The sequence below is a fragment of the Phyllobates terribilis genome, unplaced genomic scaffold (genome assembly GCF_046119375.1).
Source record: "Phyllobates terribilis strain yellow unplaced genomic scaffold, ASM4611937v1 Scaffold_4__5_contigs__length_816908805, whole genome shotgun sequence".
NCBI classification, from domain to species: domain Eukaryota; kingdom Metazoa; phylum Chordata; class Amphibia; order Anura; family Dendrobatidae; genus Phyllobates; species Phyllobates terribilis.
This window is the reverse complement of record NW_027362764.1, coordinates 760781787-760796062: the sequence shown is the minus strand read 5'-3', so window position 1 is coordinate 760796062 and position 14276 is coordinate 760781787. Positions and strand designations below refer to the sequence as shown.

The 14276-nt window shown below is 42.5% G+C and overlaps 1 protein-coding gene across 2 annotated transcripts in view; it reads right to left on the bottom strand.

Annotated features, from left to right (window-relative positions):
* Nucleotides 1–14276, bottom strand: part of PHF20L1 (PHD finger protein 20 like 1) — a 114428-nt gene that overhangs the window by 51254 nt on the left and 48898 nt on the right. For both annotated transcript variants that reach the window (XM_073679905.1, XM_073679906.1), the window contains exon 8: nt 11839–11921. In XM_073679905.1, coding sequence (XP_073536006.1) covers nt 11839–11921 — 83 coding nt within the window. The remainder of the gene's footprint in view (nt 1–11838; nt 11922–14276) is intronic.

The following is a 14276-nucleotide window of genomic DNA, read 5'->3' as shown; positions in this document are numbered from 1 at the left end:
GCGATGTATCATTTTGTTTACTGGGTGCTACACTTGTGATATAATCACAGTTTTCTCTGCTGCAGATCTAGCAGAGCTCAGAATGCTGAGCTGTGTATAGCCCTGCCTACATCACGTATTGGCTGCTTTGTGTATAATCCCACCCACTCCACTGATTGGCTGCTTTCTGTCTATAACCCCGCCTACACCACCTATTGGCTGCTTTCAGTGTATAACTCCACCCACACCACTTATTGGTTGCTTTCTGTGTATAATCCCGCCCATTTCACTGATTGGCTGATTTCTGTGCACACTGTATATTGATAAAGAGCTGCCAATCAGTGCTGGGGGCGGGGTTGGGCCAGAAGGAATGAGACACCTAGTCCTGTAGTGATAATCTCCTGCTTATAAAACACTTATATTATTGAAACAAAAACACAGCCTAATCAGTGACAAATTGCTGTAATCAAGGTCTCAGTTTCTACAGATTACATAGCAAAACCCTGCGGACACATTCCCATAGAAGGAGCAGAATTTTAATAAGTAAAATGATCACTTTTCCCACAAAACAATACATTCAAGCTGTTCAGCTCCCAACTCCTCCAAAACACTTTTTGCCTGCAGAGGTTTTTTTTTATTCATTATGGGTTTCCCTTTAAATGTTATAATTTATCGACAGTCTATTTACACCACATTACAATGTGGATTAGCGTCTGACCTTGGGGCCCCTATTGGGCTGTATTAAAAACATACATAAAAAAATAGCAATAATAACAGGAAAATTCAGGTGGGGAGGGGGCATCTATAAAATAACAGAACCACAGAAGAATATAATGCAGCGGTGTCTGTTGATCGCCGCCGATCAAATCTGTACGTGTTTACGTGTTTTTTGTGTGCAGAATCGGCAGCCGGTTTCCGCTCTTCCTTTTGACGACAAATCCAATATACTTGCACTGATTTCTTTATTAAAAAGGGTTCAAAATCCAAAATCTTCTCCGTCGAACGACTTTAGTCAAAAGAACGGATAGTGGAAGGTAGCGGCGGCATACACTGGAATATTTGCCCTCTTTACAGGACATTAATTCTATTAAATGTATTAAATTATAACCACGACAAGTAAACAAACACAGTTTATTGCACATCAACTACAACAGCTCAACGGTCATCGAATGCATCATACATCAGCAGTTCTATAGAAAATTAGGTCACATCTATAAAACATAGAAAAACAAACAAAAAATAATGTTAATAATTAAAAAACGGCTGAAAATTGTAGCAAGCAGAAAATTGCAAAACTGATTGCATTTACAAACGCTATCCCACAATATCCCTCTATAAAGATGGGAAGAACCCTTTCAATTGGTAAATTGGATAGGAATGAAGTGTGGACGTTCGGTCGCCGCTCCTGGACAGCAGCGGTGGTCGGTCCCTTTGGCAACGAGCAATAGGACTGTTGGGAGGAGAACAATCTGTACATTTGGAAATGATGGCGATCCCGGGCCCTAATCAATCCCACTTTTTCAACATTGGGTTTATTGTGTTACAATGCGTTTCAGGTCTCGTAATGAAGCAATTCCAATGCGTCATTTATAAAGGCCCCTTTGTTTTACCTCTACAAATAATGCATCGAAATTGCTTCACGAGACCAGACGATGGCTCATGGGAGACCCAAAACGTGTTGTATGCTACTTTTTTTTTTAAACATAAAAATCTCATTTCCATTTTAAGTGGGATTTCTTACAGTCGAGGTTGCTGCAACTGCGTCGGGGATCGCTGTCATTTCCTCTTGTACAGTCCAATGTATCCACCTGATGACCTGGTTGGACGACCACCAGCAGTCTAGATAATGCCGGCTGGCAGCCGACATCGTGCATCCATACTAAGTGATTAGTGAAGTTGTGCCCATCGATTTAACATCTACTTAACGGTGAGGATAAATCTAAACTGCGAATGTGCGACTCTACCATTAGAATTCTTTACGCTTACAAAGCATCTACTATCATTTTTTGTTTTTCTTCCTCCATCAAGAACGGGAATAAATTATCTGGATTTTAGGGTTAAGTTGGGTACTAAAGCTTTTAGGCAATGCACGCATTTATGATAGGAAGTAAAAAAAAAAAATCTTCACTTGTAAAACGATCATAGAAGAGGGGTTTCTGCGGTGTTCAGGGTTCTCATCTGTTACAAAAATTGTTTTGCTTTATTAAAAGTATTCCGATTATAAATCAAGAAAAATATGGTTCAATTATCATCATACACCTGATACTGCAGCAAAGTATCCATAAGAAAACATCCAACCAGAAAGGTGACACCTAGAAAGTGTAAACCTATAAACCTATAAGCAGAGGACATTCACATCTGTGCAGAAGAAGCCGCTCAACATACAAAATCATATACAAGTCACATTATTCCCAGAGAAAAAGAAATACCAGAAGCCATGGAAGGGGGAAAACAAAGAAGAAAGGAAAGAGAAGGAGAGAGCAAAAAAGAGAAGGAGAGAGCGAAAGAGAAGGAGAGAGCGAAAGAGAAGGAGAGAGCGAAAGAGAAGGAGAGAGCGAAAGAGAAGGAGAGAGCGAAAGAGAAGGAGAGAGCGAAAGAGAAGGAGAGAGCGAAAGAGAAGGAGAGAGCGAAAGAGAAGGAGAGAGCGAAAGAGAAGGAGAGAGCGAAAGAGAAGGAGAGAGCGAAAGAGAAGGAGAGAGCGAAAGAGAAGGAGAGCGCGAAAGAGAAGGAGAGAGCGAAAGAGAAGGAGAGCGCGAAAGAGAAGGAGAGCGCAAAAGAGAAGGAGAGCGCAAAAGAGAAGGAGAGCGCAAAAGAGAAGGAGAGCGCAAAAGAGAAGGAGAGCGCAAAAGAGAAGGAGAGCGCAAAAGAGAAGGAGAGCGCAAAAGAGAAGGAGAGCGCAAAAGAGAAGGAGAGCGCAAAAGAGAAGGAGAGCGCAAAAGAGAAGGAGAGCGCAAAAGAGAAGGAGAGCGCAAAAGAGAAGGAGAGAGCAAAAGAGAAGGAGAGAGCAAAAGAGAAGGAGAGAGCAAAAGAGAAGGAGAGCGCAAAAGAGAAGGAGAGCGCAAAAGAGAAGGAGAGCGCAAAAGAGAAGGAGAGCGCAAAAGAGAAGGAGAGCGCAAAAGAGAAGGAGAGCGCAAAAGAGAAGGAGAGCGCAAAAGAGAATGAGAGAGCAAAAGAGAAGGAGAGAGCAAAAGAGAAGGAGAGAGCAAAAGAGAAGGAGAGAGCAAAGGAGAAGGAGAGAGCGAAAGAGAAGGAGAGAGCGAAAGAGAAGGAGAGAGCGAAAGAGAAGGAGAGAGCGAAAGAGAAGGAGAGAGCGAAAGAGAAGGAGAGAGCGAAAGAGAAGGAGAGAGCGAAAGAGAAGGAGAGAGCGAAAGAGAAGGAGAGAGCGAAAGAGAAGGAGAGAGCGAAAGAGAAGGAGAGAGCGAAAGAGAAGGAGAGAGCGAAAGAGAAGGAGAGAGCGAAAGAGAAGGAGAGAGCGAAAGAGAAGGAGAGAGCGAAAGAGAAGGAGAGAGCGAAAGAGAAGGAGAGAGCGAAAGAGAAGGAGAGAGCGAAAGAGAAGGAGAGAGCGAAAGAGAAGGAGAGAGCGAAAGAGAAGGAGAGAGCGAAAGAGAAGGAGAGAGCGAAAGAGAAGGAGAGAGCGAAAGAGAAGGAGAGAGCGAAAAAGAATGAGAGAGCGAAAAAGAATGAGAGAGCGAAAGAGAATGAGAGAGCGAAAGAGAATGAGAGAGCGAAAGAGAATGAGAGAGCGAAAGAGAATGAGAGAGCGAAAGAGAATGAGAGAGCGAGAGAATGAGAGAGCGAAAGAGAATGAGAGAGCGAAAGAGAATGAGAGAGCGAAAGAGAATGAGAGAGCGAAAGAGAATGAGAGAGCGAAAGAGAATGAGAGAGCGAAAGAGAATGAGAGAGCGAAAGAGAATGAGAGAGCGAAAGAGAATGAGAGAGCGAAAGAGAATGAGAGAGCGAAAGAGAATGAGAGAGCGAAAGAGAATGAGAGAGCGAAAGAGAATGAGAGAGCGAAAGAGAATGAGAGAGCGAAAGAGAATGAGAGAGCGAAAGAGAATGAGAGAGCGAAAGAGAATGAGAGAGCGAAAGAGAATGAGAGCGAAAGAGAATGAGAGAGCGAAAGAGAATGAGAGAGCGAAAGAGAATGAGAGAGCGAAAGAGAATGAGAGAGCGAAAGAGAATGAGAGAGCGAAAGAGAATGAGAGAGCGAAAGAGAATGAGAGAGCGAAAGAGAATGAGAGAGCGAAAGAGAATGAGAGAGCGAAAGAGAATGAGAGAGCGAAAGAGAATGAGAGAGCGAAAGAGAATGAGAGAGCGAAAGAGAATGAGAGAGCGAAAGAGAATGAGAGAGCGAAAGAGAATGAGAGAGCGAAAGAGAATGAGAGAGCGAAAGAGAATGAGAGAGCGAAAGAGAATGAGAGAGCGAAAGAGAATGAGAGAGCGAAAGAGAATGAGAGAGCGAAAGAGAATGAGAGAGCGAAAGAGAATGAGAGAGCGAAAGAGAATGTGAGAGAGCGAAAGAGAATGTGAGAGAGCGAAAGAGAATGTGAGAGAGCGAAAGAGAATGTGAGAGAGCGAAAGAGAATGTGAGAGAGCGAAAGAGAATGTGAGAGAGCGAAAGAGAATGAGAGAGAGCGAAAGAGAATGAGAGAGAGCGAAAGAGAATGAGAGAGAGCGAAAGAGAATGAGAGAGAGCGAAAGAGAATGAGAGAGAGCGAAAGAGAATGAGAGAGAGCGAAAGAGAATGAGAGAGAGCGAAAGAGAATGAGAGAGAGCGAAAGAGAATGAGAGAGAGCGAAAGAGAATGAGAGAGAGCGAAAGAGAATGAGAGCGAAAGAGAATGAGAGAGAGCGAAAGAGAATGAGAGGGAGCGAAAGAGAATGAGAGGGAGCGAAAGAGGGAGTGAATGAGGGAGCGAGGAAGTCGAGAGGGAGGGCGAGAGGGAGGGCGAGTGAAAGAGGGAGCGCGAGCGAGCTCTTGCGCACCCCCCCTCAAAAAAGGGTGCCCCCCCCCAAAAAAAAAGAGGGCGCCCAAAACGAAAGGGCTCCCAAAAGAGCAAGCGCAAAAGGTAGAAGGAAAGAGCAAAAGAGAGAAAAAGTAGAAAGAAAGATAAAAAGAGAAAGGATGAGAACTAAGAAAGCGAAAGAAATAAGAGAAAGAAAAAGAATAAAAAAGTGAGAATGAAAGGAAGAACGACAGAAAGACAAATAATCTTTTGAAGTGTACATAAAAGCAAAAATCAACACATAATGCAACTTACTTATAAGGGAAATGACGTTTCTGTGTCAGCACCATGATATACATTGGTTTTTATCTGACAATGGTAAAATCACCATGAAGATTTTAATTATTAAAATAGTACTTAAATATATGTATCTTGATCAAAGTGAAGGCAGCCATGTTAGAAGTAACAGTCATCTCCCCATGAAAAATGACAAATTGAATTTAAAATTACAGCATCAAGTTTCTTTCCTTTATGGCTTTAGATTTCCAGAGCAAATAAAACTATTTTAATAAGAAAACAGTTGTTCTAACAAACATAGTACTCCTCCCCCCCGCTATAAAGGTAACAAGGAAAACTCCCCAGGAGGTCACATTTATCATTTATGCACCATTTGTCTCTTATGAATACCAATCAAATAAAATAATATATAAAAAGAAAGCGGAAAACAAGTCAAAGTTTTTTGTTTGTTTGTTTTTTTTTAAAGCAAAAAATTGTACAAATAGGACTGTCCCCCTCCCCTCTTCCCAATCCTTTTCACGGGGTCACCTGGAATGAGGAAGGGGGCACTCTTGAAATGCAGGCGGCTATTTTATTTACGTTGTTTACCGTATGGATTAATTCATTTTATGTTTTCACAGATCTGATTTTTACGGGAATGTTTATTTTTTTATTTTTCCTATTTTTTTTTTATTTCGGATGGGGAACAGGAAGATGATTAAACTTTATTTGTAAAAATGATTTTTTTTATATGGGACTCAAACCTGTGACTGTTTGATCACAGCTATACGATAATATACACCTTCAGTATTGCAGTATATTGCAGAATGTATGGTCTCCTGGGCCATAGGAGGCTTCATAGGAAGACCAACATGGCCAGTGTCGGGGGAATTCAAAAGGCTCCGCATCTACCATGGAAACACAAGGGTTCTGTGCTCCAAATGGTTGTGCAAATATCATTTAAGAGTCATAAAGATGTAATATCTTCTTTTTCACATAAACTCATGGATGGTTTGCGTCTTAGGGTCTTTGGATCACTGCAATCAATCTCAAACACATGTGATAATTAGCTTGCCAGGTGCCCAATTAAAGGAAAACTACTTTAGAAGGACGTTCCACATTATTACAGCCACAGGTTTCTAGCAATGTGGGGGAAAAAAATCTCTTCGCTGCCGAAATGCGTCAAATAGTTCAATGCCTTGGAGAAGGTATGAAAACATTAGCTGTTTCACGAAAACTTAAGTGTGATCACCGTACTGTAAAGAGATTTGTGGCTGATAAAGAGAACAAACGGATTCTTGCAGATAAAGGCATAATGAGGAAGGTTTCTGCCAGAAAAAATAATTGGATTAAGAGAGCAGCTGTTAAAATACCATTATACAAAGCGACAAACAGGTATTTGAAGCTGCTGATGCCCCTGGAGTCCAAAGAACCTTAAAGTGTAGGATCCTCCAGAAGCTGCAGTTGTGCATAAAATTACTATCTGGCCACCACTAAACAGTGCTTCAGATATTTCACAAAAACTTGAGCATTACCATCGTACTGTGAAGGGATTTGGGTCAGATTCAAAGCACAGACGTGTTCGTGCAGATAAAGGCATAATGAGGAAGGGTTCTGCCAGACAAACTAATCGGATTAAGAGAGCAGCTGATAAAATACCATTACAAAACAGCAAACAGGTATTTGAAGCTGCTGGAGTAAACCGTGAACGTCAAGGTATAGGATCCTCCAGGGGCTGCAGTTGTGCACAACCCTACTATTCGGCCACCCCTAAACAACCCCAGATGGTCCAGATGGAGAAGTGAATGGTTGGTGGATGGCCACCATATCCAAACAAGGCTGCCAAGTCAGCAAGGAGGTAAAAGGAGATATCTTTTGGGCCGGAATCATGGGGAGAAAGCTGGTAGGACCCTTTGGGTCCCTGAAGGTGTGCAAATGACCTTGACAAAGTATATATAGTTTCTGACTGACCACTTTCTTCCATGGTACAAAAAGAAGAACCATGCCATCCGTAGAAAAATCATCTTCATGCTGACAATGCCCCATCTCATTCTGCAACGAAATCTCTGAGTCATTGACTGCTATGGGCCCGCAAGGAGAGAATCTCATGGTGCGGCCACCATCCTCCCCTGACCTCAACCCTATTGAGAACATTTGGAGTATCCTCAAGCAAAAGATCTATGAGGGTGAGAGTCCGATCACATCAAAACATCAGGTCTGGGGGCGATTCTGAGATCCTGCAAAGAAATTCAAGCAGAAACTATCCCAAAACTCCAAGCTCAATGGATGCAAGAATTGTGAAGGTGACATCAGAGAAGGCTCCTGTGTTACATGTAACTTGGCCTGTTATGATGTTTTTGACTGAAAAAACTTGTAATTTCAGTAAATGTGACGTCTTAATGCTGCAAATTCAACAAATTACCATTTTCAGTTCTTTACAACCTATAAAATGTTTGGGAACTCTGTTTTGCAGAACAATTTGGAATTTCTAGTTTTTTTAGTTTTGAAAAAAATCTTGGTATCAATGTTATTATTATTATTATTATAGCGCCATTTATACCATGTGATAGGGATATACATAGGAAAAACATTTACATAATCTTAACAAAACGAGTCAGCGACTGGTACAGGATGTGATTTATCTTAACGGTTGATGATTTGAACTCATTTGCATCGATCATTTAGAGAAATCAGAGAAAAACATAATTTGCATAATAGTTGTCACGGGTTTACCGCGACGGAGAGGGGCCAGAAGACCACGGCATCAGATTTCACGTAGTTCTGCACTGATTAGAAGCACCTCACCATCATATTAAACAGTGCAGGTTTCCGCTAGCAGTGCAGGGGTTAATCTGTTCATTTGAGAGCTTCTGAGCTTTCCTGCTTTGATAGTCTCAGCTGTTCAGTGTTGGTCACTCCCCTCTCCTACATATACTCTCCTCTGGCAATCAGGGATTGCCAGTGTTAGTTTCATACTGCTTGGTTCTGGAGTTGGAGGTGTTGGTTGTTTGAGAAGGCGTTTGGAGTGTTTGTTCTAAAGACTGATTGGTGACTTGTCTGTGTGCATTTCCTCATCCTCTCCTATTTGTTTTTTCCTTCCTTTACTTCCCAGTGTCCCACTCTCTCGTTTGTGAGTGCATATTTGTATGACTGGTATTTTTATTTATCCCTGTACGTCTTCCCTTATTAGTCTGATTTATTCTTATACACTACAACTGCCCACTTCCTGGGAGGGAGAGGGGACAGATATAGGGCTGATTTAGGAGCTCAGCAAGGCATGTGGCCCTGTCATCTTCACCATCAGAAGTAATCTGGGAAGCAAGAATAGCTAGGGCGCCCCTAGCCCTGGGGATATCCTACAACAGTGCCGTGACAATAATTTGGAAGGCGGTGTATACGTCAGGGTGCATGAAGGGGTTAAAGGTTTATCATATAAACTCCATTTATCACCAGAATATATGATAAACCTAAGAACAATGAAAAGTAAGGCCACAGAGACCACCGTAAATGCCCCAAACGGAGGGCTGCCAGTTCTTTGTGTAAATGGAGCCTAAGTTAGCACCACTCGTACAGAAAGTAAATCGAGCACCACTACCTCTTCATTTACAACAGTGACTTTGGATCTCCCATTCTGGTGATCGGAAGGCGTTTCAATGGTCGGGACCCTCCCGTTATGTTTACGGGACAACCCCCATTAACTTATACGCAATGTTCTAAACTGTAGATGTTAAATCAATCTGTATTACTACAAATGTCTACATATAGCTTAAGCCTTATAAGGGGTTAAACAGTTTGGCGTGGGGGGGTTGTTTTTTGTCTATATGACATGGAGAAAAACACAAAGTTGGGCGGGAAAAAAAAAATGCAGCTTGTCAATTGACGAGGAGCAAGTAATGCAGGCGGCAAATAACCTAATGAATTATTACAATGTCCAAGGCCAAAAACAGTAATAAAATACGAAGAATAGGTGACAAAATAACGAGCTTTGGATCAATGATTGTCCCTGCTCGGAAGAGCTTACAATCTAATTGCAACTGATTAGATAGAGGCTACTTGCGCCTTCACAAACATTTACATTGTATCAGTGTAAAAAATAAAAATAAAAAAATGAGGCATCTCTGCAATAGTTGATTAATAATTTCCTTTCCTCTTTAGCTCTACAGCTTCTATACAGATCTATGCATCGTCATGGTAACAGACAACAAAAACCCTGTGTAGTCTGATCTTGAACGACACTCTCGTTTCTGTCCTCTACTTCTGACTAACCTATCGAATGTATTTTAGCGTTAATTATGGGATAAAACTATGTGACAGCAAGACCTCAGGATTCATTTACATAGAGTTTGCATACAATTTATTTCCCTTATATTACCATGGAGAAGTGTAAGCAAAAATCATAGGACATGTTTAATGCAGAGGTGCTTCATTTTTTTCTTTAGAGGTAAAGAGGGCAAATAAAAATGCTAAAATTATTTTTTTTTTTTTTATAAATAAATTTAAAAAAATATACCGTCTTGGCCAAAAGTGTTGACACCCTTGAAATTGTTCCAGAAAATGAAGTATTTCTCCCAGAAAATTATTGCAATTACACATGGTTTGTTATACACAAGTTTATTTCCTGTCTGTGTATTGGAACACAAAAAAAAATAATAATCTGAAATAAGAAAGGCAAAATGGACATATTTTCACATAGAACTCCAAAAACGGGCTGGTCAAAATTATTGCCACCTTTCCAAAATTGTGGGTAAACAATTTTGTTTCAAGCATGTGATGCATGTTCGAACTCACCTGTGGCAAGTAACAGGTGTGGGCAATATGAAAATCACACCTGACACCAGATAAAAAGAGGGAGAAGTTGACTCAATCTTTGCATTGTGTGTCTGTGAGACTAAAAATGGAGAACAGAAAGAGGAGAAGAGAACTGTCTGAGGACTTGAGAACCAAAATTGCTGAAAAATAACAACCTCAAGGTTACAACTCCATCTCCCGAGATCTTGATGTTCCTTTGTCCACGGTGCGTAAAATAATCAAGTATACAACCCATGGTACTATAACTAATCTCCCTGGACGTGGACAGCAGAGAAACAATGATGAAAGGTTGCAAAGCAGGATAGTCCGGATGGTGGATAAGCAGCCCCAATCAAGTTCCAAAGAAATTTAAGCTATCCTGCAGGCTCAGGGGGCATCAGTGTTAGCGCAAACTATCCGTTCACATGTAAATGAAACGCTATTGCAGGAGACCCAGGAGGACCCCACTGCTGACACAGATATATAAAATGCTAGACTGCAGATTGCCAAAATGTACGGAATGATGCCTACAAAGCAAAGAACACTGTACCTACAGTCAAATACGATGGAGGTTCAAAGATGTTTTGGGCTTGTTCTGCTCCCTCTGGCACTGGGTGCCTTGGCTGTGTGCAAGGCATTTTGAAATTTGAAGATTACCAAAAGATTTTGGGTCATAATATAGTGTCCAGTGTTAGAAATTTGTGTATGTATCTTAGGTCATGAGTCTTTCAACAACACAAAGACCCTAAACATGCTTCAAGAAGCCCCCAGAAATGGATGGAAACAAAGAGCTGGAGAGTTCTAAAGTGGCAGCAATGAGTGCGGATCTAAATCCCATTGATCTCCTGTGGAGAGATCTTAAAATTGCTGTTGGGAGAAGACGCCTTCACATATGAGCGACCTGGAGCAGTTTACAAAAGAAGAGTCGTCCAAAATCCAGCAGAGAGGCGTAAGAAGCTGATGGTTATAGGAAGCGACTGATTGCAGTTATTTATTCCAAAGGGCGCGCAACCAAATATTAAGTTGTGGCTGCCAACAATTTTGTCCGGACCATTATTGGGGTTTTGTGAGAAATGATGTCCAATTTATCTTTTTTTCCTCAGTTCTTTTCGTGTTGTTCCAATGCACACAAAGGAAATAAACATGTGTTTCTGAGAACATGGGTAACTGCAATAATTCTCTGGGAGAAAGACTTCATTTTGTGGAATTTAAAAAATTACTTTCGGCCATGACTGTAATAAATAAATTTTATATATATATATACATACACACACACACACATACACACATATATATATATTAAAGCATGACCTAATTATACACTTTTTATGCATCTTTTACATTAAATCAGTTCATGATTTGCTATAGATCTATAAAACAAAAAAAGTGAAAAATCTGGAAATATAGAAGGAATGTCCCAAATTCTGACATAGAATACCAAACACCTGTAATACTGATTGATTTTTGCACCAGTTTTTGATACTTTTTTTTTTCTTTTTTGAGCTTATCTCTACATATATAAAAATACTTTGCTTTACCTCCCGTATACAGAAAAGTCACATCCAGAGCTGCACTTCTATCTAATTCAGCCGTCTGCTGATCACCTCCGATTGTCGAACATCTGTGCTAAACGCTGGTGCAAATGACAATGCAACGCAGCACCCAGCGGAGGCCAGACAAAGCGAAGTATTTGTAAATGTATATATGGACATGAGAGAGTGAGCGGGGGCGTGGGGGCGATGTGCGATACTGGGGACACAGCCCTGTTACTTGTGCATCGGAGACCGGCGCGGGTTTACGGTTCAGTAAGGTGCAGCCCTGACCCGGGTCCGCACTCGCCCATTTCATACCTCTTCCTGATTTGCAGGCTTTTCGGTGGCTTTCTGCTTCTTTTCGGCATCATCCAGTACCACGGCTTTCGAGGCCAATAAACCTTAAAAAGAAATGGAAATCTATTGTAACACAGACATAAAAAATGTAAGAACATCACCTTATACAGCAGCCATATCTTATCGGAGAAAAATGTGTTTGCAAAGTGTTAAAAAAATAAATAAAAACAACTGTACCCACTCTCCCCGATGCCCCCCCCCATCCCCGCTCACATTTCAACGAGTACCCAAGCCACATTGGTCACTAGTTTCAAAATTCCAGCTCAGCCAATTACAGGATCCATAATTCACAATAGGTGATGTCACAGCTCACCTCCACCTCCTCCTCCTCTACAATGACTGGTAACACCTCTATATACAGTAGATAACACAGGATCCACCATTCACAATAGGTGATGTCACAGCTCACCTCCTCCTCTTGTACAATGACTGGTAACACCTCTATATACAGTAGATAACACAGGATCCACCATTCACAATAGGTGATGTCACAGCTCACCTCCTCCTCTTGTACAATGACTGGTAACACCTCTATATACAGTAGATAACACAGGATCCACCATTCACAATAGGTGATGTCACAGCTCACCTCCTCCCCCTCCCTTCACAATTACCTTTGTACACACTCATTAGATGCTTCAATACAAAAGCTAGGATCGGGGACAGTTCACTGCTGTTAATCTACGTGTTGTCTCTCGAAATAACAGCAGGTTAGAGTTTAAAAAAAAATGTAAAAAAAAATCTGCATTTTAATGAGAACTGTGATATGGGGGAAAAAAAAAAAAGTCAAAAATGTTCAGAAAATACATATAGTAGAATAGGCCATGTTTCGGATGACACATTCCCTTTAAATTGCAGTGAACATTGCAGAGTAAGTGCAGAATATCGATTCTTTCTTTCCCAGTTTTCAATCTGCTCTTAAACTATTGGACGCTCCAGTAAAGGGTTAAGTGATCCCGATCTCGGCAGCACTCGGCACTTCTGAGAGTCTCCAGAGGTCACTAATAAACCTGGAGCGCGGCGCCTGCTCAGAACAAGCAGAGGATGTGCAAGCGCAGGAAAACATTGAAACGGGAAGAAGACTGGAGTTGCAATAATAAATCATTTGCCTTATCCTATATTTTAACCCCTTCAGCTTCATGTGCTACTTTTTTCACCTACAATTTAATTAAGCAAAGTTCACACCAGCAGATTTCTGTCCATAACGCGTCGATCGGTGACGGTATCACACAGAACGATGCCAGCTAAATGTCAAGGGCTCACTAGGTGAGGCGGGTTCTCTAAGCCCAAGGCCTGGGTGGGCACACGGGCGTTGGTGGAACAGATGGGTGAGGCACACAGGACACATCAGATAGGAGACCGCTAGCAGATGTCCTAAAGACCAAACACAGGTCGCAGAGATACTGGAAGCCGCAGGCGGACAGGAGATGTCCTGGAAGCTTCAGGCGGACACGTAGCAGAGGTCCTGGAACATCAGGAACAAGTAGCAGAGGTGCTAGAAGCCGCAGGCGGACAGGAGATGTCCTGGAAGCTTCAGGCGGACATGTAGCAGAGGTCCTGGAACATCAAGAACAAGTAGCAGAGGTGCTAGAAGCCGCAGGCGGACAGGAGATGTCCTGGAAGCTTCAGGCGGACATGTAGCAAAGGTCCTGGAACATCAGGAACAAGTAGCAGAGGTGCTAGAAGCCGCAGGCGGACAGGAGATGTCCTGGAAGCTTCAGGCGGACACGTAGCAGAGGTACTGGAAGCCGCAGGCACATTGGAGACATCTGGGAGACTGCAGACAGATAGTAAAGGCACGTGTCTGCCTGCAGCTTCCAGGATGTCTCCTGTCCACCTGCAGCTTCCAGTACCTCTGCTACCTGTCTGTGGTCTAATGGACGTCTCCTGTCTGTGGCTTCCAGTACCTCTGCTACCTGTCGGCGCTCTCCAGAATGTCTCTGGACTGCCTGCAGCTTCCAGTCCCTCAGTTACCTGTCTGCCTGCGGCTTCCAGCACTTCTGCTACCTGTCTGTGGTCTGACGTCTCCGGTCTGCCGGTGGCTTCCACTACCTCTGCTACTTGTCTCTAGTCTACGAGACATTTATGGTCAGTCTGCGGCTTCCAGTACCTCTGCTAAATGTCTGCAGTCTCCAAGATGTCTCCGGGCTGCAGCTTCCAGTCCCTCGATTACCTGTGTACCTGCGGCCCTCAATACCTCTGCTACCTGTCTACTCTCTTCAAAATATCGCCTGTCTGCCTGCGGCTTCCAGCACCTCTGCTGCCTGTCTGTGGTGTACCGGACATCTACGGTCTACCGGTACCTTCCACTACCTCTGCTACCTGTCTGTAGTCTACCGGACATTTAGAGTCTGCCTGTGGCTTGCAGTACCTCTGCTAAATGTCTGCGGTCTCCAAGA